This window comes from Chelonia mydas, chromosome 7 (assembly GCF_015237465.2).
Source record: "Chelonia mydas isolate rCheMyd1 chromosome 7, rCheMyd1.pri.v2, whole genome shotgun sequence".
NCBI classification, from domain to species: Eukaryota; Metazoa; Chordata; order Testudines; family Cheloniidae; genus Chelonia; species Chelonia mydas.
In genome coordinates, this window is record NC_057853.1 from 70,465,536 (window position 1) to 70,491,900 (window position 26,365).

The following is a 26,365-nucleotide window of genomic DNA, read 5'->3' on the forward strand; positions in this document are numbered from 1 at the left end:
TAGCATACTGTTTGTTTCTATAGCATGTGAGTTCATGTACGTGCAAGCAGATATGTTTTAAGGCTAATGAGGCAACCAGCCAGCTGTGCATGGCCCTGGTCCAGAGGCTCCACATCCATAAAAAGGTGGGGAGAGCTAACCTAAGATTTTTGCACCTTTTAATTTCTACGACAGGCTCTGTTAGTCCTTCATACCCCATCCTCTTCATTTTTACTCATGGATGGTCACCATTGCTGTTCTCCCAATTAAGATCCCCCAGGGAGAGTGAGCTCTCCAACTCCACCTTAACAGCAAGACTGTTAACTGTTCTTCCCAACTCCAACTACATTCCAAAACTTCAATCGCCTCATCTTCTGCTACTAGACCCTGAAATTCTTGTGTTCACTATTATTTCTTTCTCTAAACAAGTCTTGACGGAGGCCGGGGGAGGGGAATTAGATTAGACACACACATTCAGGATCTTGTTATTTTGAGTGGAGTGACTATTAAGAGGTTCCAAACATGTTCCAAGGGTTGACACTGTTAACCTTAATACAGTCTGCACTGCAGTATCATCTTCTATGTCTTTGTTCCCACTGCAGACATCACATGCCTACAGACTGTCTAAAACATTTCTCCAATCACTGTTTGAAACTCAAAACCAACTAAGCTGGCCAAGTTAAATCAGATGTCTTCAGACAATGAGCTTCTTGTTTTCTCTCGTAACCGTTGATTAGGAGCATTTCCAATTAGAGCCAAAGCTACGGCTCGTTTGTGTGACCAAACTAACATCCAGTAGACTTGCATCCCGAGATGGTCTCTCATAAAATGTTGCAGTTTGGCATTTAATAAGTGTTTTCAATATAATGAGTCAAAGACAGTTGGCTGAACCTGAATCAGAGGAAAGGGTTAGAAAGGCAGCTAAATAATAAGATATCAATTTAACTAAGGTCTTCCATGAATATAAAAATATATGTCAATCAGCTTTGATTGTTTAGAGAAAAGTCATGACTGTATTTGAGTGTTCTATTATCTTTGCACTGACCTTTTTCACTGTGTTTGTAGCTATACATATTTTATTAATGTTGATGTGCCAACTTGGCAAATACATTTTGTCCTATGAAGACCACAAGGAAATCTGGCAAAAGGAATATCTCTAATCTGTTTTCTCTATGTTCCTTACAACAGTCTACAGATTGGTAAACTTGTGAAGTATTTTTAAATGATGAATGTTAGAAGATCACTGAGAATTCATGATGCTTAGTTGTGGGATATAATCACATTAAATAAAAGTAAAGCAATTCACCCTTTGTGTCTCTTTGCCTCAGATACCCATCTGTACCATAGGGATTACAGTACTTCCCTATAACAAGGGGATGTTATAAAGATAAAGACTGTAAGGTGTGAAGATATTATGGTAATGGAGGCTATGTAAATATCTAAGATAGATAGAAGGTCCCTGGCATAGCTGAGTTTACCCAGGGCAGAAGAAAAGGAGAAGAGAAAGATAGAAATGACATAAGAAAAGGGGGGAATAGAGAAATGCAAAGACATCTAAAGTGATCACCATTTAAAAAAAATCAACATTCCTCAACAAGTATCAGTTATTTCTTAGCCTAAATATAAAGTGAAATGACAGTGTCTCATGAAACATGGTAAAATCACTGACTTTTTAATGGTGACCTCCGTATGTGTTTGTGAAGCATTAAAAATGCCATGAATTAAAGGCAAATATTGGCATGTTAGTGTCTCAAAAATGCTTATTATTTGTGTCACTTGAATAATCAAAGTGGCTGATTGCAATTTGATGTGTTACAACCTCCCAGAGCAATATATTAATCAGCTAACTGAACCACGTAGGAAATAAAAAGGACAAAACTGGCAACACTGGCGCAGTCCCTACAATTGCATTTATTGGAATGACTCTGTGGGATAGTTTATTTTTACGGGAGGACTGGGTGGAAGATAATCACTTTACAAATTCCGCATACTCCACAAAGCTCAGTTCATCACACCAAGACTCTACTCTTGCAAACGCATACATACATGCATAAAGTTAAACATGTGAGTAGACCCATTAGACCCATTACCATTCATATGTGTAAGTGTTTGCAGGATTGGGTCCCTAGTTAATAAGGATTAATTGCCTTTTTACCATGTGTGTGTCCCCAGTTGGACTGTGCCAGTGAGATACACATCTACATTGGAAAAAGTATCTTAATTTAGTCCTATAGAATTTAAAAACATGTTATAAGGGGGCAGAGGGTGAGGGAGGATTAGATTCAGAGCCATGCTGTCAAAAAAATACATACTTCATATTTCTTAATAATACTTGATGGGGAAAACTATACACACCAGAAATTCCCTGTATGCTCTTTTTTCCCTAATTAGACATTCAATAACAGTCCCTTTGTTTTTCAATTCACTTCCCAATTATATATTACATGTGTTTTTTTCAATCCAGACCCTTTAATTCTTTTTCAGTGTTGCAGAATTAACTGGACAGTGTACTTAATCCTGTCTCTACAAAGACCTTTTTGTAAATGCAATGAATGCTTTCCTTTTGCTATGGTCTGCAAATACGATTTGTGGGGGGGGGTGCTTTTATGCACATCATTAATGACATTCTTGCAGGGATTGCAGTGTTGAACTAAAACCCCAAAGCTTTTACATAATAACTTACATGTGTCTGCACGTGAACTGGCCCTTTAAGAAGGAAGCTGCCTTGGGCTGCTGGAAAAGGGGAATCAGGGGAAAAGGCTGAGAAACTGTTAGCTGGTGGGGTACAGAGCCCAAACTAGGTGGCATTATTATTGCAAGTATGGTCACTTCATATCCTTTGCCTGAAGGCTTCACTGAATTCGAGGTGTTTGGCATAGGCACTGCCCTGCTGGTAGAAGGTAAGCTGGGGGGAAAGTTAAGAAATCAGATCTTTTCTCCATTGTTATTCCTGAAAGTCTAGAAAAATGGGGTTTGCAAAATTTGAGCAAAGAGAAGCATTTGCAGTACAGCAACATAGACTTCAGGGTTGCTGTTGTTTCTGTGGCCACATAATCAGTAGTTTTGATAATTAAAATAAGACGATGAGTGGGAGGAGGTTGCTTGCAATGCGGAACTCTTGTTTATGTAACTACATTATTGAGAGAGCCGGTGGTTGTATTTTGCCCTTTTTAGAAAGAAATTGACTGTGGGCGAAGGGGATGCAATTTTTATTGTTGATTTTTTAAGTGTTGTTATATTTTCGTCAGGGAAGGGATGCTGAAGTGATTCAGGATACCAAGCCAATATGTAGCATTCATGTTTTGTTTGATGTGATGGACGTTCTATAATCAGAGAAGCCAAAATTTAGTAATGTAATTTACAATACATTCAGACTGATTTGGTGTAGTTTTAATTAATAGCTTTTTTGGTAAATCTAGGGAACAGAAATATAGCTGCATGAAACTCAAAAGCTTGAGCACTATAAAGAATTGGGCTCCAGGAAGAACAGACTCAATTAACATAACTTAGCCAAGATGGTCTGTTGGTCCATAGGCTGCTCTTTTGAGAACATATACAGCTTCTTCTGACCACAATTAAACAGATAATTTATATGTATTTTGGGATCTATCAAAGACTATTCGTGTAGCCATCCCCAAATGCTGACTGCTGGCCCTTATTCAGGGCCAGCTCTAACCCATGCAAAGCATGCAGCTGTGCAGGCTTCTCACTTTTGGGTCCCACTCTCATCCCCCTCCTAGAACCATGCTCTGGGTCTGAGGTCCTGGCAGCATTCAAGGAGACCCACCATAAGTGCCATCAAGAAGGAAAAAGCCTTTGTTCTATAGCTCATCCTCAGGAATATGGGAAGGGAAAAAAACACCCCAGTATTCCAGATGCAATTCTCTGGGCTGACAGGGCCCAGTGCTGGCAAAGAGAGAACAGCAGCACCTGCCAGGCCTACACCTTTCCCCAACTACCTGCTAACTGGTCTTCCAGTCTCCTGCACTTCGACATTCTGTTCTCTTTTCCTCTAAATCATCTGCCCACAGCCCATATTTACCCCTCTTAGCTCCAGTCTCTGGCTGTTACTTGCCTAAGCACCATGTCCCTTCATGTGACTGGATTCTTCCTGCTACTTGTAATCTGGTATCAGGGATAGAGTTCAGGTCTTTTTCTTCTTCTTCTGGTCTACAGTAACCTTTGCTTTCTGATCACACTCCAGAGGACAGGACTCTTCGGGCCAGCACTCTCAGTCTTTTTGGCTTACACTCCAGAGACTGGATCTGAAGTCTGCTTTCAACCAAAAAGTGAAGCAATGTACAAAAATAAGAAATATTTTATGACCTCAAAAACGTTTGGTTCAAGTTCTGGAAAAAGACTTGGGTTGGCTCTTATTTTATCTATGCCTGCTTGTCCCTGTTTATTATATGTATTTTTCTTCAAATCTAGTCTAACACCTTAATTCTCTTCTGGTGGTTGCTAAATTAACCAGTCAGTAGTTTTAACTGTTTAACCACTGGCATCTCAATGAGTGTTCAGAGGCATATGTATTTAACAGATTACCTAAAGTTGGATCTGAACTCTGCAGGTTCAGATCTAGGGTTTCACTTTTGGCCTATATACCATTAAGGTTTTTTATAACAGTCACTTTTATCATGGTAGATGCTGCAAAGGAGTCAGAGCTCTCCATTGCAATGCAAATTCATTTTAGCGATCTTTGTCATATATTTGTGATAAAACACACCTACATAAAGAGAGTATATGTGTATTACTCCATACAATCCACAGAGACAAGCATTTGATGACTGAAACCCAAATAAAATACGAATTTCATGAAAACAGACCTGCACACATGCTAACGTTTTAAAAAATTATGACCCAATTTGATTAAATGCATTTGAGTAAACACCACTGAAAAAGGGAGACTGCGGGAAGGGATCTGGGGGTTATAATGGATCACAAGCTAAATACGAATCAACAATGTAACACTTTTGCAAAAAAAAAAAGTAAAGATCATTCTGGGATGTATTAGCAGGAGTGTTGTAAGCAAGACACAAGAAGTAATTCTTCCGCTCTACTCTGCGCTGATTAGGCCTCAGCTGAAGTATTGTGTCCAGTTCTGGGAGCCACATTTCAGGAAAGGTGTGGACAAATTGGAGAAAGTCCAGAGAAGAGCAACAAAAATGATTAAAGGTCTAAAAAACATGACCTATGAGGGAAGATTGAAAAAATGGGTTTTGTTTAGTCTGGAGAAGAGAAGACTGAGAGGCGACATGCTAACAGTTTTCAAGTACATAAAAGGTTGTTACAAGGAGGAGGGAGAAAAGTTGTTTTCTTTAACCTCTGAGAATAGGACAAGAAGCAAATGGGCTTAAATTGCAGCAAGGGCGGTTTACTTTGGACATTGGGAAAAACTTCCTGTCAGGGTGATTAAGCACTGAAATAAATTGCCCAGGGAGGTTGTGGAATCTCCCTCACTGGATATTTTCAAGAGCAGGTTAGACAAACACCTGCCAGGGATGGTCTAGATAATACTTAGTCCTGCCATGAGTGCAGGGGACTGGACTAGATGACCTTTTGAGGTCCCTTCCAGTCCTATGATTCTATGAAATTGTGACAGCTCAAAACACTGTTTTAGACAGCGTTCTTGGTTGTTTTGCAGGTCACTAAAGTACACTGGAGTACTACTTTATAGTTATTGTCTTCCTGGAGAAAAAAATGAAATGTGTATAATCAATTATAAAACTAAATAATTTTAAGTAAGAAAGGACAAAGACATTGTTGTAAGTGCAATGAAGGCTTTCCCTTTTTTTTTTTCCCCCCCTTTGCTGTGGTGTGCCAATTCAGTCAGTAGAAGGGATGGAGAATGTGTCTGTTTTCATTCACATCACTGATTAGACAGGATTGCAGTGTTTGAACTGAAAACTCAACACTGTTTTTTTTTTTAACATAATGTAAGTGTGCACAAGAACTAGCCCTTTAAGAAGAAAGCTGCTTTGGGCTTCTGGTACAGGGAATCCATGAAAAAGGCTGACGAGTGTTTGCTAGCAAGACGTAAAGGTTGGGCTAGTTAGTTTTATTATTGCAAATATGGTTACTTCAAACCCTCTCCCCGAAGGCTTCCCTGAATTAGAGATGGTTTGTATTGGCACTGCCCTGTTGGTGGAAGGTAAGCTGCTGAGGGGAAAACTGAGGGATGCAGGAGAAATCAAATCCTCTCCCCCGGCTATGGCTACAGATCAAGTGAAAAAAGAGCATTGCATATATTTCTTTTTTGAAATATTTCTGGTATCTATTTTTGCAAGAGAATATAGATTTCAGGGTTACTGTTAGTAAGTTTATGCCACCATTGATTAGGACAATTAAATTAGGACAAGGATTGCTTAAAATGCAGAACTGTCCAGTCTGTATAATGGCACTATCAAGACGGTGCAAGTAAGTTTACTATTTTAAGGAATCAGGTGATAAGGATTTTTAAGTGTTATATGAGTTAGATTTGGTGGCATCGGCATTTGAAATTTTAATGTGAGTGGTGCCAAGTCAGGGAACAACCATATCATGGCTGAAAAAATAAAGGCTAATTTGAGAGGGCAGTAAACTGCAGCCAGCTTGTGATTTTAAACTTTGTGGGGAACTGATTTCAAAGATAACCTGATTAAGAGCTCTGTCTTGTTTGTCCAGAAGCTACTCTCTTAGGAAACAGAATAACTTGGTTTTGACATCCACCAGTGATTTTTTTATAATTAGATTATTACTTGCCATAAATAATCCATTGTGGAAAGGCAACAACAAGATTCAGCTGAGAATTCAGGCTCTGTCAACGATAACCTTTGGGAGAAGTCCAATATAGTCAGGCCGACTGAGACACAATTGAGGAACTTTTGTGTTTAGATACAAGGCATGTTATAGTTGTTATGGGAGAAAAACTGATGTTAAACATGACCTACTTTTTAGTAAAGACAAGCCCAGAGATGTATGGCAGTCCCTGTAGATAAGCCCAAAGATGTATGTTGAGGGCTGGTCCTCCTAAAACTGTCCCTTTGACCTCTGTTGTTCTAGCTCATGGATCGCTATATGGAACCTGGTAACAAAGTTCTGACTAGAGAGGGAAGAGTGAAATATAGAAATATGTATGAAAATAGTTTGTGCTTCATATGAGCAATCACATTCGTGACACCATTGTACAGTTGGAGACATGGCTTCAGTTGCCATTCATGTCTTCTCCCCTTGAAAATCCTTTTGTTGCTTATTTGTGTTGACCACTACGATATTTATGGGTCACCAGTTGTTTACTGTGTATATGTTTTCATAGCAATTATTTCTGTCTCATTACAGAAAACAGTGGTGTTCATTGTGTTTCCCATTTCAGTTGATTCTAGCCAAAATGATGATGTTTTTCAGCTCTGCTTGGGTTCTGTCTGAATGGCTTGACAATCATTTCTTTTCGCAAAATCAAAGAACTCCGAACTCCCAGTAACTTCCTGGTTCTCAGTCTTGCGTTGGCTGATTGTGGGATCTGCATCAATGCATTCATTGCTGCTTTTTCCAGCTTCCTGAGGTATCTACATCTTACACTCTCTTCTCATGTCATTTTCTTTTTTTTTAACTCAAGAGGACTACACTACATCAAAAATAAATAATTCTAAACCTAATAGCTTAATCTAATGAACCCATTTCTACTGCACCATCTAACCATCTTTGTCTAACTTAAAAACTATAAAAATAGATTCAGTACTTAGGCCATGATTCATAAAGTTATTTAGGATCCTAACGCTCACTGAAGTTAGGAGCCTAAGTACCTTCGTGGATCTGGGCCTTAGTGTTTTCACCGTGCAAATTAAAGAGTAGCTCTTAGCACAGCCAGTCAGATCACCGATAACCTAAAGCCAAAGAACTTCACTAAAGACTATACCAGAACAAAATGAATAATTCAACAATTATTTGAATTTTCATTCAAATAAACCTCCAAGTTTGCTCCAAAGTTATCTGTGACCCTGTCTAAGAGGTTTCCCTAAACACTTGCACAAGGGCATTTTTGTTCCGAAAAAAGTTGGTAACAAAATCTGTTTTCATGGAGGTTCAAACCAGTTGTGACCTGTTAAGCCTTCCTCCTTTACATAAGTGTTAGTAATTCAATCAGGGAACAGAATACCATGCAACTATAGGTGATCAAGTACACAGCAAATGAATAGCACAGCAACTAACAGTTCTGTTATAAAAGTAATGGAACTAATGGTTAGACTGTAAGCTCTTTGGGGCTGGGACCATCTTTTTGTTCTGTGATTCTATAGCATCTAGCACAATGGGGTCCTGGTCCATGACTGGAGCTCCCAGGCACTATTGTTATATAAATAAGAAATAAGACTCTGAAGGGGTCCACTCACCAGTGGTCAGGCAGGGTACGACAGGTCCTCTTCCCTCCTGGCACCCCTGTTGACAGCCTCTCTGGTCCTGCTGTGATCTGGCCCTTCTGTCACTTGTGTCCTCTGGCCAGGTCACATGTTTCACATCCATCCCTTTCAGGGTATACAATGATCCCAACAACAGGGTAGCCTTCTGGGTTAGATGACTGTCTCTGGGTCTCCACCGGGTTGACATCTTGGGGTCTTGTCCTTCAGGCCCTTTTCTCCCCTAGACTCCCTGTACCAGGTCCACTTCTGCTTTTGACACCCCTTAGGGGAACCCAGGCACACCCTCCCCACCAGGTTCCAATCCAGGGCCCAGTGTAGACAGCTATGTCCTGCACTACCAATGTGCTATACTGCTGCCTCCCTGGATTACTTCCTACCCATTCCCTCTTTTCCAATGGGTAAAGACATAAAATAAGTGGAAATCAAAGATAGTTTCAGATCTTCTATAAATCTCAAGCCTCTTCCCTTTGCATTTGGCCATGCTACAGTCAGGCATCAGGCCTCAGGGCACAGACGTTCCTGTGGAGCTCCTTCCGAGGAGCTCAGAATGTAGGTCAGCTCATCTCCACAGTCTGCTGCTTTACTGAGCTGGCCTGCTCCCATTTAGAACTGCTTTGCAGGTGTGGTGGGATGAAGCTGCCTGGGCCCAGTGCAGCTGCTTAACCCTTTCCTAACTGGTGCAAGGTTTGCAGCCCCAGTATTAAAAATTTCCATATTAAAAACTCTAGCTGCAAAAGCTGACAATCCTTTTTGCATCCACAAAGTGTGAGCACAAATAATTGCAGACACAATTTTGTGCGTTCAATTACTGTCACTTGGATGGCCAGTGAGTGCCTGATTTGCAGGCATAGGCCCACATTTTCCGACTGGGGTACCTAAAGTCAGGTTCTTAAATCCATATTTATGTACCTAAATAGAAGGGGCCTCTTTGCAAAGTTACTGAGCATTTACAGTTCCCATTAATTTAAATGGGACCTGAGTTGTTTAGTATCTCTGAAAGTCAGGCCACTCCTATTTGAGTACTTAAACATGGATTTAGAAACATATTTAGTACCACAGTCTCATACTATGGTGTTATGGGTCATATAAGTACATAGAAAGGGACATCACCAGGTGACTTCACCTCTGCCTACAGTTTTACACCCACAAAAAGGCAGGATTGGTGAAGACTGAGATTAAAATGTAGCCCTAAAAAATCTTTGTGAGGTGGACCATTATGCTTTGTGTACAAATTAGCAAATTACCATTTAATGAGGCTCTCCTGCATTTCCTTTCACTTCATGACTAAGCTTTAGTAACTGGTTTCCATTTATTTTTGTATGAACTTTACTAAATGGGCTTAAATTAAGATATTGACAAGTTATCCACACACAGTGCATATATATTTTAAAGTTGTATAATGGAATGCTATGTAGATTGTTTGCTTACAAAGTCAGCATTCACCAATACACCAACAACAGGTGGTTTCTATTTTCAAAACAGAGACAAAATGTAGTATATCAGCCACAACTGTGGTAACTACTGGCAAATATAGATGTTTAATGGTGACCACTCCGAAATAGCATTTACACATTTCAAAACAGGAGAACTATTATATATTGTATTTTTTTCTGAATTATTTCAATTACCAAAGATGTCTTCACCTATTTCTATTACATTTTGAATGGTTTCCTTATTCGTTTGCAGGTACTGGCCCTATGGCTCTGATGGTTGTCAGATTCATGGATTTCAGGGCTTTGTGACAGCCCTGGCAAGCATTAGCTCCTCTGCTGCAGTTGCTTGGGACCGATATCACCATTATTGTACCAGTAAGTCCTACAATTTATCTAGCGCCAGTATTTTGATTTTTCATTTTAAAATAGGACTGGTTTAGATGCAAAAATCTCTACCTGCCATAGTATGAAAACCATTACAAAAACATAAATATACCCCAATAAATGTTTTAAAGTGTTTAAATATTTAAATGTTTAAAACTCTTTTCAAACATGTCTAAGATGTGGCATAAATAAAACATGTGATGATGGGATCTTGGCCATGCAGGGGACTCTGTGCAACAAATAATAGTAAGTGATTGAATATGGATTTGGAATCACAATTAGTAGCATGATTCGGAGCATAGGTGTATTACATCATCCAGGTCATCTCCAAATACTGATCATAGTGGCATGGTTCCACGTTATTATTTCCCTAAATCATCCAGAACCCCCAAACTGATTAAATTTCATGTGTAAAAAAATATGTACCCTTGCCCCAAACTCAGCAATCTGATCCCCATGGCAGCCCTTCATGCCTGGGTCGTGCCCCATCGATTGCAATTAGGCTCTGCACAAATACAATTGCAGGATTGGGGCCCATATCAAAAATAGGTACAATGTATTACAGGCAGAATATGACACCCATATTCAGATGGCCCAAGCACTTATGTTCTAAAGAGTTATTTTCTTGCAACTTGCTCAAGTTTCCCCTTTTTTACTGACATGTAATACATTTGTTCTCAGTCAGGGAGCAAAGTTTTCCTAAGAGCTTCAACAAAAATTGTTGTATCATTTTCAAGCATTGACAGAGTGGAGGAAATGCTGTTTTTCTGCTAAAAAAAAAAGTGCAACTTTTTTTTAATACTAGTTCTAGCGCCTCGGTTGGAAATGATGGAAACTTAATATTTGGTGGAGATATCAATGAACCGTCTAAATATTGAGCACAGAAATACCATTTTCTGGTCTTGTAAAAATTGGTTCTGAATTGTTTAAGATATCGGGATGTGAACTAGCTTTACTTATAAAACTATCTACTAATGTTCTATGGGCACTGTGCTCATGTGCATATGTAAAGTGAGTGGAAATTTCCATTGAATTAGACCATCTCCCAGGATCCCATTACATTTGTGCATGCATGCACAAGATTTCAGTTTTAATGTGTACAGACTTGTGTAATATGGTCTCAGAGGAGACAGAGCTACCCAGAGGTTGCTATAATATATGCTGGGAACCAAACTGCCCTCCAGACAGCCCCTTTATTGAATAGAGAGAGGTGCAAAGATAAAGCCACCTTCATATTCTGCACTGAGTGGCACTCAAGAGGAGGTGAAGCCCTGTTTTCTTTTAAAAATAAAAAAGCTAGGGAAAAAACCATGAACATATGAATCTTAATTTCCCAGACTTCAAAGTTCTTTTGGCTAGCAAGAAATTGCAAATGGAAATTCCTGTGGAAATTCCATAATCTGAACTATTTGGCTAGCCACCTAACCCTAACACTGACCTGTACCCCTTAAGCATACAGGAGGTTGCTCTGTAGAATGTCCGCAGCTGGGGAAGCCAAACCTGCCCATGGGATATGCTGAATCAAAGCTTCTCCCATTTTACCTCGCAACACCACATACTTAGTCTGCACTTTCCATTTTGGGATTGCAAAAACTAGCTATGAGTCCCCCCACAGACTGGAGATGACCGGCACCTTCTGCTGCCACAACACGCCTCACAAAGACATTTTGTGATCAGGGTCCTTGCATCCCTGGTTATGTTGGTGGGTGAATCAAGCGCTTTATTTGTTGTGCTAAAGCACAGCACAGTATAATCTGAGCACGTCTATTTTTAGAGATCCTTTTGTAAAGAAACGTCTTCAAAAAGTGAACTGCTAGTTAACTGGGAAATCACTAACTCTCTACTCCCCACTCCCAATGCAAGATGCTAGCTTAGTATTCACAAAGGCTTTGTGATACAGCATTTCTGTGATTAAAACAGTAAATATTAAAACTAAATGTGGAGCTTGCAACGAGCTATTTGTTATGACAACTCTACTCCATCAGCTGCAAAAGGGTTTGCTATCGTTTTGTTCTGAAGCTTTTGTCAAGAATTCAGCTCAGGCAATGAAAAGTTTTCCTTTCAGACCCAAACAAAGGCCCTGGGATAGCACAGGCCACGAGCAGCATGCATACTAATATCCTTTGGACACTGAAATATGTTTGGAAGCAGAACAGCGGCATCCCTACCTGATAAGAGAGCTGGACTGAAAATAAGTATAGCTTTGGAAAGACATTTTACACTCTGCAGTATTGGCTAATTCTTTTGTGGAGTGTGTTGCACAAGCTTTTCACCCCACCCATTCACTGCAGTATTATCTTAAAAGCTAAGGCAGATGGACCCTTGGGGCACAAATAAACTCCTTTATTTTGCCTGAATTGTTACTTACTGATAACTAAACAGCAATGCTCTTACTGAAGATTTCAAATTAAAAGGAAAAGAAGAACAGAGTAGTTTTAAAAGCCAGTGCTCCAAGACTACTTCATATGCTAATTGTGAGGAAAAGTAGTTCACAATTCCTGATCTCTGTAAATCTGATACATCAAAACTCCAGGCCACATCCTGCCCTCAATCCATACACTCAACTCTGTAATTACTCAAACTGTAATTTGATTATTACAGAGAAAGTTATTCTCTACTCACATGCATTTCAAACAGGCAGCATATGCCCCTGGGTGATGATGCCTTTAATAGGAAAAGGGAGGAGAGACTGGAACCAGTAAGTTCAAGAAGATTCTGTGGCAGTTGGGAGTGGGTAGCAGCGGGAAGAACTGGGGTTCAATTAGCCATCTAGAAGAGGGCAGTTTCATTTGGGGACATTGCCAGCTCAGGGAGGAATGAAAGCTTCTATCCTTCATTAGTTTAACTATGGTGAAACTCTGCAAACAGGTCAGTTTTCATTGACTGAAAGAGAAAAATGTGATTCTCATTCCTGAGGAGAAAGTTGACCATTGGGAAGGGCGTGGGGTGTTTAATAACTTCAGCCCCATTCTGGGGTATTGATTCAGGCCAACTGTTTTCCCTCCAAAACCAGAAGTGGCAGCTGTTTAAGAAAAGGAGAGAATGGGGGAATGCAAAATCTGACGGGGTTGTATATCAGTATTCAATAATTAGAGAAAACAGGGGCAAAATATTAGGGGACTTTATATCAGTTTTTTTAAATTAGGCACAAAGGGGATTTATATAGATATTTGAAAATTAGCAAAAGAAGGATAAAATCTGAGGAAATTTTATCTGTATATTTGACAACTAGAGAGAAAAGGGGAAAATTCTATGGGGACATCCCATCAATATTCAATAATTAGCAAGAAATTGGGGCAAAATATGAGATTTTGGTATCAAAATTCAGCAGTTATGGAGAAAGTTATTTCCCGCTCTCTTGCCATTCAAAAAGGAAGTCCTGAGTGATGAAGTTGTAGCATGAGATGAGAGGGAAGCTTGGAATGACGAGACTCCAGAAGATTCTGTTGCTAGTGGGAATGGGTATTACCTAGAGATGAAGAAAAAGTTGGCAAGTGAGAAATGGAGTTCAGGTGGACATCTGAATGGGTCGTTCCATCTGGAGCTTGAATCACTGATTGAGGCCAACTGTTTTCCCCTTCAAAACCATGTGTGATTGCAGTTTAAAAAGGGAGGAGGGAAAACAAACCCTGAGAGAATTTTATATCAGTACTTGACAATTAGAGAGAAAAAAGGCAAAATCTGCAAAGATTTTCAATTAGTATTTGTTAGAGAGGAAAAGGGAACAAAATCAGAAGGGATTTTGAAAAAAGGATAAAATTTGAGCAAATTTTACATTGCTCTTCAACAATCAGAGGAAAAAGAGGCAAATATGAGATTTTTACATCAATATTCAGTGATTAGACAGTTATTGTGTCTTCATCTGCTAGCTGTAAGCACTGAACAATTCCGAAGCAGTCCTTCGGGACTTATTGTATTCAGTGTAGCTGCTCTGTCATTCTCCTTTGATCTAGACTTGCAGCTACTTCATTGTTTCTCTGTGAAGCCCTGAAAAAACCTCAAGTTTCCACACAAATCCTCATGCATTTGCATTGCAACAGGCCGTGAAAGGTTACTCACAGCCATTTGCCAAAGTGACTTGGAGCCCTCGACAGTCATAACAAGAATCAAAGGAGTAAAAACCTTTTACCTGGGACACCTTGTTAACAGCTACATGTAAAGAAGCCATTTTTCAGTGCACAACAAGAAGTCTTATTGCTCCTACAAAAGCCAGTAACATTACTACATATTCTTGGGCATCATCTACTGGCACCCTAACTATAGGCACCACATATTATTAAGGTTGCCTGATATTTCCCATTATAAAGACCCCATTTTCAGTTGCTTATAACTTTGACGATCTTTAACCATTTTGGTTGAAATTTTTCATGTGCAGTATCTGCCTCAAGCTGAATTGTTTTGGAAAATATCAGCCACAACAGTTCAGCCATTTCAACAGTTCTTGTGTTAAAATATTCTGGTGACCTTTTCTTTGAGAAGCTGTAGCTCCTTCTTACTTTGGAGCAGGGACTCAAAATTTGGCAGGTGGGTGGTCTTTGAGTCAGGGATGTACCTTTTATGGTTTCTGTTAAAATCCACCCAAATTTGAGCAAGTTACAATAGTCTGAAAATATTTCAGTTCCCAGATGCTCAGTAGGTACTCCTCAGAATTTAGTTGTTAAAATTTCCAAGGATTGCATAGTCTAGTGCAGTGTTTCCCAAACTTGGGACGCTGCTTGTTCAGAGAAAGCCCGTGGTGGGCCAGACCGGTTTGTTTACCTGCCGCATCCGCAGGTTCGGCCGATCGCGGCTCCCACTGGCCGCGGTTCGCCGCTCCAGGCCAATGGGGACTGCGGGAAGTGGCGCGGGCCGAGGGACGTACCAGCTTTCCCTGAACAAGCGGCATCCCAAGTTTGGGAAACACTGGTTGAGTGGAAAAAACAAAACAAAACATGTGATCATGTAATTAAAGACTATCCTAATGCAGAAGGGCATGAATTAAGGATTCACCTTAAATCTGGCATTTCCTAACTTTTCAGTGCTTCACTTTGCAACTTTAATGTCCTGTTAACACAGTTTTCTGTGTAACATGTATAGACAACCCTCTTTTATAGACCATTCCTAAAACTGCCCATACCAATATCCTATAGGACATCACAGAGAGAATATCTTTTCTGACCCTCAAAGGAGTTAAGGCCAGAGCACAAGATTTGATTACTCGTAGTAGGTCTGATTCTCTACTGTCTTGCATTTTGTGCAAGCACTCACATTTACCCTTTTGATTTGGTAGTACTGTATTTTGGCCCTGATTCAGGAAAGCAGCTCTATTCACACAACACTTGAGCACATCATGACCTTTAGGTATGTGATTGTTTTCCACAATCTGGGCCTTTATTCCTACTCTGGGCAATTGTAAGAGACTAGACAAGAAGTTTTGCCATAAAGCCATAATCTGATCCACACAGTATTGAATAGTTATTGTTTTGTACCAACACTGTCATGTGATCTCCAAAACTTGAAATAATACTGTTTCAGTGTGATCTGAGAGTGTGGTTTTGTCTATTCTTTCACTGAAATTAGTTTTATTCATTTCCTCAATGCATTACCAGATCCAGGGAACTAGACTGCTCTTGAATTTGTTTTCTTTAATTGACCCCATCTCTGAGGTGACTGTAATGCTCTGGAAGATGTCAGTCATATTCTTCAGGTCTGTCCAAATTCTCTAAGCCCAGGACAGGTACAGCACAAGCAGTGGCTGCGCAAGCTTTATTTACATTGCCCTGCCATTGTGGCATCTCTGCTCTAAAGCGACCACCTCCAAAAAGAAGGTAGCTCCAAGTCAATTCAGTTGTTAACCTGCAGTCTGCTGAGACTTCACTGGTTCAGTTTCCTTGAATAATATAACAGAACACTTGGCTTCAGTTCAGTGCCAAATATCTCTAAGTGCTTTACAAACATTAAACATACTGTTGTGACATACGGTAATATGGTTATTCCGCCTTGCAAATGAGGAAATTGAGGCAAAGAGACTTTAGAGCCAAAGTTTTCAACTGTATCCTCCAGTTTTGAGTTTCTCTGATAAAGAGCTCTTCCTTTTTGGTGTCTCTCTCACGTAGGGCCCAATCCTGCAAAGTTCTCTGACCCGTCTGAGAGGTGCTGCACTTTCTCAATTCCTACTGAAGGCGCTCTGTACCTCAAAGTATCCATTTTGTACCTCTCATGCTATCTTGGTATAATGGTGAGGAGGGGTCTTGGGAGCAGCGGCTAAACCCTTTTTCATTTCTAGCACTAACCTAAAAGAAAAGTTGGAATGGTATCCCTGTCTCTGAGGGAGCCATCTCCTCTCAGATGGAACTTACCCCTGAGAAGATTATCCCTTGGGGTCATAAAAGTATTTCTGGACAGCAAATGTATTGCCTCTGGAATGGAGCAGCTTGCATCTGATGTTAGGGTTTTTTTTAATATCCAGAGAGAATTGCTCAGCTTTTCCACACAAGGTCTTCACTCACACTCACTTCATATTTGTCGCTTGCACAAAAAATTATATTCTCAATACATTTTTCAGTAAACATGTTACCATCCAATACAATTAGTGGGAGTTTGCTTGCCAAATGATAACCTTGTTTTCCTTGATTATGGTTATGCAGAAGCAATTTTGTTCACAGGGAAAAACAAATGAATAGATTGTCCATTCCCATATATCTCCCATTTGCAAACACATGCACTTCGGATGCGTGAAATTTGTCATAGGCTAAGAGGGAAAATTTAGTGGGAGACCCTTTTTAACATAATAGTAAGACATCACTTCTATGACTGGGACCTTTCTTTGCACTAATCAGCTAGCACACTGATCCTGATCCTAATCCTAATCTGCTCCTCAAAAACCAGCCTGGGTGTTGTTAGCAATTATTTGTCTATCTTCAGAGTTTCACCAGTTTGAAGCTCACTTTTCCTTTCCTTTTAATGCAGGGGTGGGCAAACTTTTTGGCCCAAGGGCCACATCTGGGAATAGAAATTGTGTGGTGGGCCATGAATGCTCACAAAATTGGGGTTGGGGTGTGGGAGGGGGCTCCGGGCTGGGGTGGGGAGTGGGATGGGGAGGGTGAGGGCTCTGGCTGGGGGTGTGGGCTCTGGGGTGGGGCTGGGGATGAAGAGTTTGGAGTGTACGAGGGTGCTCTGGGCTGGGACCGAGGGGTTTGTAGGGTGGGAGGGGGATCAGGGCTGGGGCAGGGGTGCAGGAAGGGGTACAGTCTCCAGCTAGGGGTGCGGGCTCTGGGATGGGGCTGAGGATGAGAGGTTTGGGGTGCAGAAGGGTGCTCCTGGATGGGATCGAGGGGTTTGGAGAGTGGGAAGGGGAATCAAGGCTGGGGCAGGGGGTTGGGACGCGAGGGGAGGCTTCCAGGGGCCATGCCGTGGCTTCCAGGAGCCGCATGGTGCGGCCCCCGACCCTGATCCCCAGCTGGAGCACAGGAGCAGGGCCATGCCATGACTTCTGGGAGCTGTGTGGTGCAGGCCCAGACCCCGCTCCCCAGTGGGAGCTCGCGGGCCGGCTCAAAACGGCTCGCAGGCCAGATGCGGCCGACGGGCCATAGTTTGCACACCTCTCTTTTAATGCTTCCTGCCCTATACATGTCTTTTTAAAAAAAAGAAGAAGGGATAGAAATAAAGTACTACAGTACGCTACAGAAATGGTTCAAAGTACTAAGGGTGGGGCTTGTGGGGCATTGCTGGAGGTTCCTGTGATATTTTTTCTTAATAACATCCTCAGTCTCCAGTTTATACTCCCAGAATGCTATGTGTCATAACAACATAGGAACTCAAGATTAACCATACCAAATGAGATAATAGGTCCTATAATAGCCCTCTGGCCGTGTACAATTCCTGATTCTTCAAACAAAGGTGCAAATATCCCATAATGTTCCTGGCTAACTGTACATTACTCATTCAAGGGGGAGAAGAAGACAGCTTCCCAGCCTCAGTGAAGATTAGTTTATTCCCTGTAGCATGAGATTTGATTAGCCTTATCTCAGCATGAGTATAACTATAAATGGTAATCTTGGTAAGAAAATTATCCAGCCCTTTTTAAATGCAGCCACAGTATTTGACTCAGTGACCTGCACTGCAACAAATTCCACAGACTGCCTGCCTTCTCTGAAGAAATATTTCCTACATAGTCTAAATTTACCAATCATTAATTTAATTTATTAACCTATTCCTCTTATTTTTATGGGACTGGGTATAAAGGCATGACTAATCAGTTTTTACTATAAAATTATGAAGGGCAAGTACCTCTATCAATTTTCCCATGACTCATCTCTAGGCCAGGCTGAACAATTATACTTTCTGAGGGCAGAATAATTTAACTGGTGGAATCTTTATTATAGGTGATGATGCACAAACCAAAAAAAAATAATCCATGACCTTAGGTTATGTCTGCAGTTAGAAAACATTATTATTTGTAAAGTAAGCAAATTTGCTCTAGAATCTTTGACCCACATTAAACAAGTAGCCCAAAAAGTTATTTACAGAATCACATTTCTGAAGAGAACAACAGTTTGTGGTGAACACTCATTTTTTGAATCCCATTTCATCTCCCTGACCCCTCTCTTTGTATGGGATCTTCTTTATTTCCTTCAGTTATCTATCCTGACCAAATTCTTAAAACTTGTTTTCAAAACACATGAAAAGCTCTTTAGTGGAGACACATTAAAAAAAAAAAAAGGAACATTTCAACTACAGCACCACATGTACCTCCTGTTTTGTATAAAGTTGAGCAGTGATATACTAGATATCTGATAAGACTATGCCAAAAAAAGGAGAGTAGTTTCCTGGTTCCTGAAGTCCTGAACTGATGCATTACTGTGATATTCCAGTTTTATGACAGTGTAATTCCACTGTAATCAGCCTGATGTACCTACACCTATGCTTTAGACAATAAAATATGGCAGAAAGCAATTACTAACACCTTGGATCATATCCTGAGTTTCTTTGATTTTGCACCCAGATTCGAGACAATACTGGCTCTACACAACCCCACAAAGACACCAGGAACAAAAGTAATCTTGGCAAAGACGGGTTTATGGCAAGCAAGAATAGATCATTTGCAACAGAACATGTCCTTGACCCCTTATGATCCTTCATGTCTCAATGTGCAAATGACCCATGAAGGGGCTAAGTAGAGATTGTAAGAGCCACAATTTTTGCAAGAGCCAGGACAGAGGCACAACAAATTGCACTTTGCAGTTTTCCTCCTGACCACAGCTTTTGGGACATTCATGTATCCATAGCTTGAAAACAGTACCTGACCCATCAAGTGATGTTCTTGGGGTCAAATCTCATCCCTCCACTGCTAACAAGGGGGGGCAGCAGAGGGTTAGAACTTGAGCATCCTTTATGGGGGTGCTGCACCCCATTTGTGTGTCATTGCACAACAAGTCTTGGAGATTTGGGCCAAGTGAAGGGGAGGAGTGAAATAACCTACTGCAGGGCTACTGTAATAGCCAGAGTAGTTCTAATGCCACTCTATGCCCTGGAGGGATTCCTTACAGCAACACCACTGGCATCTGCCTTTTGCCAAGCCTGGCTACTTAAGCTTGGCATAGGGGCTGGATTTAGCCCTTAGGCAGGAGGCCAAAGGTTGAGGGGCTTCAACCACTGGAGGTATAATGTAGAGCAAAGGCTGGATAATTGCATTTAATGGGAAATAACATTTCATATTTCTGCCAAGTCAGTCCTGAAAAGGGAAAATTAAAAGTCCTTTTTCATGTTTTAAGATTGTGTTTTTCTATGCTTTGCAGGAAGTAAGCTACAATGGAGCACAACTATCTCAATGGTGATATTTGTGTGGGTGTTCTCTGCATTTTGGTCTGCAATGCCACTGTTGGGGTGGGGTGAATATGACTATGAGCCACTCAGAACTTGCTGCACATTGGACTACACCAAAGGAGACAGGTGAGGAGGCCCATGGGATTATTCCCTCAGCTATCTGTGAAATGGGTGACAAAACCAGCAGTATTTTATAGCAAACACTCATCTTTCAGAGCTGACATTAGACATCTGGCTGCCCTAGATGCCCCATCTTTCTGGGGCAGAGCAATTGGGTGGAGATGTGCTAGTGTGGTTGCTCTCAGCCCCCAGCCATGGTTACTGCTGTGTGAAGTATCTCAGCAAACCTCTGCTGGAAGCAGCTGGGCCAGAGGCAAATCCCACTCACTGCTGCTGTCACAAAGGCCCTGGAACCTTTCAAAGAGCTGGATCCAAGGCTGCATTGGTACAGCTCACAGGTGTGAGGGCAGCTGGGTCAGCGGCAGCCCTCAAAAATCGACACCCTAGGCAGCTGCTGTGTGAACTATGCCAAATACTCACTGTGCTACCTCTAGTGTTACAATATCCCTCATGCTCTCCTGTCTGTTTATCCACTTAATACACCATGTCATGATCTTTCATTCTGAACACTCTGATCTGGACTTTTTTGTTTTACTCACGTGTTGTACCTAGCACAAGCCCTGATCTTTGACTGGGGACTGTAGGTACTATCACAATATTAATTAATTAATTACACTATCATTCTTATCATTATCTTTATGTAATACCATCTGTTTGCTGACATCAGATGAAACTCTTGACCCAACAGGCCCTAAAACTAAACTAGGAGGAAACAGGTGGTGGGGTGTTTTCCCTGAGTAGCTCTTCTTACCAGAATCCACTTCCACTCCTGGTCTATCAGAGTGCAACTGTATTGAGCTTCAGAACATGCCCCAAAGCTTGTCTGTTGCACCTAAAGCATCTGTCCTTTTTTTGCATTTTTACAAATATATAAATACTTAGAAGCTTTTGCCTGAGAAAAGATTACAAGAGATCTGAATTTCCTTTCCAATGCAGTCTTTTATTTATAGTAAGGTAATATATAGAATGGTTGTTAATTAGTATTTCAAATATTGCATGTGTGCTGGAGCACACTCTGATTAGTGCATTTTATAAACAACAAACAATGCATCAGAAAAGGATTAATGAGGGCTTTTTCCTCTACCCACCAGAAATTTCGTCACATTCCTTTTTCCTATGGCCTTTTTCAATTTTGTGATCCCTATCTTCATCATGCTGACAGCTTACCAATCTATAGAGCAGAAATTCAAGAAAAGTGGACAACAGTTCAAGGTAAGAAAGCTTCCCCAAGTTCCCACCGAAACAAGACCACCTCTGTGAGGTATAAAGTCCTGAAAACACACTCTCCCTCCTGGCCTCAGTATCATTGACCAAGATTTTGAAACAACCCCTCTGCTCCCCTCCCTACAAAATCCTTCCCAGATTATACACTAAAACAAGTGCATGCTAAAACAGAATAGGGGGAGTTTTTGTTGATTTTATATAAGTAATCATCCAGAGTAGCTTTGCTCATGAAAGCTCATTCTTACTTACTTAACTAAGTCTTAGCACATCAAAGCTCTCTCAGACCAACAACACTGAAAAGGAAACATTATGAGGAGGACTCGGGAAGGCTGGTTTTATAAATGAGACTTGCCTACACTTGGCTAGGGTAAATCAGAAATCTTTATGAGGTGGAAACAAAGGAATTGTTTCTTCAGAAATGTTCTGGAGAGCTAGGTTTATGATGATGTAATGTGGTGATTATGTAACTTGTTTTTTTAGGCACATATTGTACAGTCAGTGGGCTTTACACTTGACTGGCTAATTCATACACACAGCTCCCTCAGCTATCAAATTCATTCTCATGGCCGCCTTTAAAAAAAGGAACAGAGTTAAAATTTGAGGCAAAGATTTGCCCTAGCAGACTAGTGTATAGGATACAGGCAGAGGTGAAAGTAAGCTGGTACGCCCCAGTACGGCGTACCGGCAAGAGTCCGTGCACTGTACCGGGGCGGATCGGCTTCCCCAGGTGGCAATTTAAAGAGCCTGGGGCTCCCAGCAGCAGCTGGAGCCCCGGGCCCTTTAAATTACCGCCAGAGACCTGCTGCCAGAGCCCTGGGAAAGCGGCGGCGGGGCTCAGGTGGCGATTTAAAGGCCCTGGGGCTACTGCTGCAGCTACCGACCCAGGCCCTTTAAATAGCCGCTGGAGCAGCAGCAGGGCTCGGGCGGCGATTTAAAGAGTCCTGGGCTCCAGTAGCCACTACTGCCCCGGTTCCTTTAAATTGTCCCCGGAGCCTGCTGGAGCCCTGGGGTAGCGGCGGCGGGGCTCGGGCAGCAATTTAAAGGTCCTGGGGCTCCGGACACTGTTACCGCCCCGGGCCCTTTAAATAGCCGCCAGAGCCCCGCCGCTGCTACCCCAGGGCTCCGGCAGGCTCTGGGGACGATTTAAAGGACGCGGGGTAGTAGCGGCAACCAGAGCCCCGGACCCTTTAAATCGCCGCCCGAGCCCTGCTGCTGGAGCCCTGGGGGTTGCGGCAGCAATTTAAAGGGCCCGGGGCTTTGCTGCAGTAGCGGCAGCTGGAAGCCCCATGGCCTTTAAATCGCCGCCAGAGCCCCCGGCTGCCACTGCTACCCCGGGGCTCCGGCAGCGGGGCTCGGATGGCGATTTAAAGGGTCCGGGGCTGCCACTGCCGCTACCCTCTGGAGCCCTTTAGATCACCACCTGAGCCCCGCTGCTGGAGCCCTGGGGTAGCGGCAGCAGGGCTCCAGCGGTGATTTAAAGGGCCAGGGGCTCCCAGCTGCCGCTACTACAGTGGAGCCCCGGGCCCTTTAAAGCTCTGGAAGAGCCCAGGGCCCTGGGGTAGCAGTGGCAGCCGGGAGCCCCCGGGGCTCTGATGGTTATTTAAAGGGCCTGGGGCTCTGCTGCGGTAGCTGGAGCCCCGGGCCCTTTAATTCACCTCGAGACCCGGGGCTCCCAGCCGCCTCTGCTGCTGGTAGCTGCGGGGTGATATAAAGGGCCCAGGGCTCCCAGCTGCTGCTACCACAGTCCCAGCCCTGGGCCCTTTAAATCTTGATGTAAAGGCCCCGGAGATGTAAAGGTCCCGCCTCTTCCGGTAGAGGCCACACCTCTTCCGGTTGAGGCCCCGCCCCCTCTTACGGACTCCGGAGTACCGGTAAGTCCTTTAAGTTACTTTCACCTTTGGATACAGGGTATGTACACAAGCAATATATTACTTTAACAAAGATCAAAAAAAAATTTTCAGTGAGTTTATGGAAGAGTCTGACAACTTATGCCTTTGCCTATTATAGGATGGTGTACAATAGTGTATGGTATTATGTAATCCTAGTTATGATGCAAGAAATGTATAGGCATTAAAACTACAGTTCAATGTGTATACACACACATTAATATGTGAGGTACTCAAATACTGTGGTCATGAGAACCAGAGAAAAGCCTACAAAATATAGACACAATGGCAACACTTGATATCAATGATGTCATTTAACTTTTTGTTTTATTTCTTATATTTGCTTTGTCCCATTTGTAATACCCTCTTACATGCTTACAAAATCACACCCCATCACTAATTTGTCCATTTTGCAAGCTTCCCGTTGTTCCCTACACCCTGTTGTTTTCTGTGGAAATGAAATTAACATAGCTGCTTATTTAGCATCCCTGCTGCTTTCAAGGGACACTTCACATTTCACCTTGTTATGTCACCCCTTGATCTATGTCAGCTCTCTAAGAATAGCACTCACAGGCAAATAGCTACTGCTGTCCCAGCAGGGGGAGCCCAAAACATTGGGAGCCAATTCCACACAATTTCATCCAAATGACATCAATGAAAAGCTAAGAGCAGAACGAGGACAGTCTCTAACATGTGTGTCTTCTATTTAAAAATCCTTCACTGATTTTGAGCAAAGAATATTAGGTAACTGTGTCTGTCCTGTCTGTTTAATGCCACATATTACTATGTAATAGAATGAGTGTGTGGTTTTGTTTTTTCAGTTTAATACAAGTTTACCAGTGAAGACACTGGTCATTTGCTGGGGCCCCTACTCCCTCTTATGCTTCTATGCTGCAGTTGAAAATGTGACTTTCATCTCGCCAAAACTCCGAATGGTATGTTGAAAGAGCCCTCACATTTTCTTTGTTTTCTGACTTACTCCTACAGCATGATATCATTTCATTAATCAATAGCTTGACACAAGATATATAAATAAGTAAATGGTTTCTACATAGTTTATCATTCATCTACTATCTTTAAAGAAAAGAAGCTAAGTATAGTAATGACAATAATTAAAAATTATATTAGTGTTTCGCCACAAGTGACTGAAAACTATATAATAAGCTTCACTTGTTTCTTCAACAGCTGATTTTGGATCTCGATCTGTAGCCTGAGTATTATTCGGTTGGTCAGTTTTTCATCTAAGTTCAAGTGGTATTACTCTAAAGAGCTGGTTTTGGCCCCATTGTTTTCCAGTGTGGGGCATTCATTTCTTAAGTGAATCTTTAATTAGTAAAGCCACTTTTAAAATGCTTACTTTTCCCAGAGGACTCCTCTCTGAATAAAAATTGTTCTGGAATTGGAGGAAATTAAGCTTTTCTCTAGGTTCTCTCTGTTCTACATTTGTAGGAAACAAAAGGGGGATGCTAAGATTACATATAAAAAGGATGGAAGTTTAGCATATGTGCATGAAGTATTTTACCATTCTATTTCAAAATCAGAATAATTTATCTTGGGGAACTGACTGGCTCAGGGGTTCAGTAATAACATACGAAGCCTTTCATCTGCAGCTCACTGGTTAAAATCCATCCAAAGTTGCAAGAAGCTAAAAGTTACTACCATATATTAGGTGTTCAGTATCCCATCTCAAATGAGTTTGTGATCTCAGTTGACTTTACATTGGATAGGTGCCTACATCACAAAATTCACTACCACAAATTGTGCATTTGTTTTCAGTCTCAACTGAAAAATTCCAAGAGTACAGACACTGAACTGCTTTCTCACTTTGGAGGTGGTCCCTTTCTAGTCATAGAAATCATAGAGTTGGAAGGGACCTCAGGAGGTCATCTAGTCCACCCCCCTGCTCAAAGCAGAACCAATCCCCAATTTTTGCCCCAGATCCCAAACGGCCCCCTCAAGGATTGAACTCACAACCCTGGGTTTAGCAGGCCAATGCTCAAACCACTAAGCTCTCCCTCCCAACTAGGAACAGTGGCTGGGCAATTTGAAGAAGTTTCAGAGTCTGTCTTGCACCTGTCTTGTGGGTAAAGGACTTCTCTTCAGTTGACTCAAAACTCATCACAAGCACCAAATTCATTTCTAAAAAATAATCCAGCAGGAACTTGTTTGGTGAGGGGCAAACCAAGCATTTCTCAGGGCTAGACTGAAGTGATGCTACACAAGCCCATTAGATCCTCACTGCAATTTCTGTCGAAACTTACATTTTTTACATGAAATTAAAATTGTTCTCTGTGTGTATGTATCTTACAACAGATACCTGCCATTATTGCCAAGACTGTGCCAACAGTGGATGCCTTTGTCTATGCCCTGGGGAATGAGAACTACAGAGGAGGAATATGGCAGTTCCTCACAGGACAGAAGATTGAGAAAGCAGAGGTCGATAACAAAACTAAGTAACACAGTATGGCTTTAAGCTAAATTAATGCAGACACAGAACTGAAAGCAAAACCAGCAGAGGAAACCATGTACATACGCTAACTTTAATTAAAGATGGTTCCACATTGGAAAGGTTCTGCATGGTCTACAAGCAATGAAATACTGAAAGAAAGTCATGTGGATCACTGTTGAGTTTCTCTTTCAATCTGTCACGAGCTGCTTGTCAAACAAGCTGCCTTAAACCTGTGTTGGTTGTTGTCAGTCTCATTTTATATGTCATTGCAAATAAACTGTGTGCTGTGAATCATTTTTTTCCTGCTGTACTAAGATCAAAGTTTAGAAAATGAACTGTGGATATCAGGTTATCCAGTGAGGCCTACCAGTATTAATTTGTGCTTTATTTATCCAAATGGTATGTCTGGGTAACCAAAAGATTAAAGCACTATCCAGAATTATACCATAGGTTTGTGTCAATGGCTTGTTCAGCTACATTTTTTAATTTCACATAAAACAGAAGTTTGCATATTTAGGGCCTGAATCTATCATCCTTTTATAACTTACAGCAGACACTTATATAACTGAGAGCAGACACCGGCCCATATTAAAGTGAATGATCAGTAGCGTGCATTTAGGACTTTTGTATTTTATCATGTTGTTCATGGTGCCTGTATAACTTAGAACTGGCAGTTGGATGTTGCTTGTTATC

At 41.5% G+C, this 26,365-nt stretch overlaps 1 protein-coding gene across 2 annotated transcripts; it reads left to right on the forward strand.

Annotated features, from left to right (window-relative positions):
- Positions 1–2,692: 2,692 nt before the first annotated feature.
- Positions 2,693–26,048, forward strand: RGR (retinal G protein coupled receptor). Of its 2 annotated transcripts, none has more exons than XM_007067237.4 (7): positions 2,693–2,879; positions 7,363–7,519; positions 10,059–10,180; positions 19,966–20,119; positions 21,205–21,325; positions 24,045–24,158; positions 25,537–26,048. In XM_007067237.4, the coding sequence occupies exons 1-7, from the start codon at positions 2,801–2,803 to the stop codon at positions 25,678–25,680; spliced, it is 891 nt and encodes a 296-aa protein (XP_007067299.2). In that variant the 5' UTR covers positions 2,693–2,800; the 3' UTR covers positions 25,681–26,048. The 2 variants fall into 2 exon arrangements, with proteins under 2 accessions (XP_007067299.2, XP_007067300.2); XM_007067238.3 differs by lacking the exon at positions 2,693–2,879 and adding an exon at positions 6,037–6,130.
- The last annotated feature ends 317 nt before the right edge of the window (positions 26,049–26,365 follow it).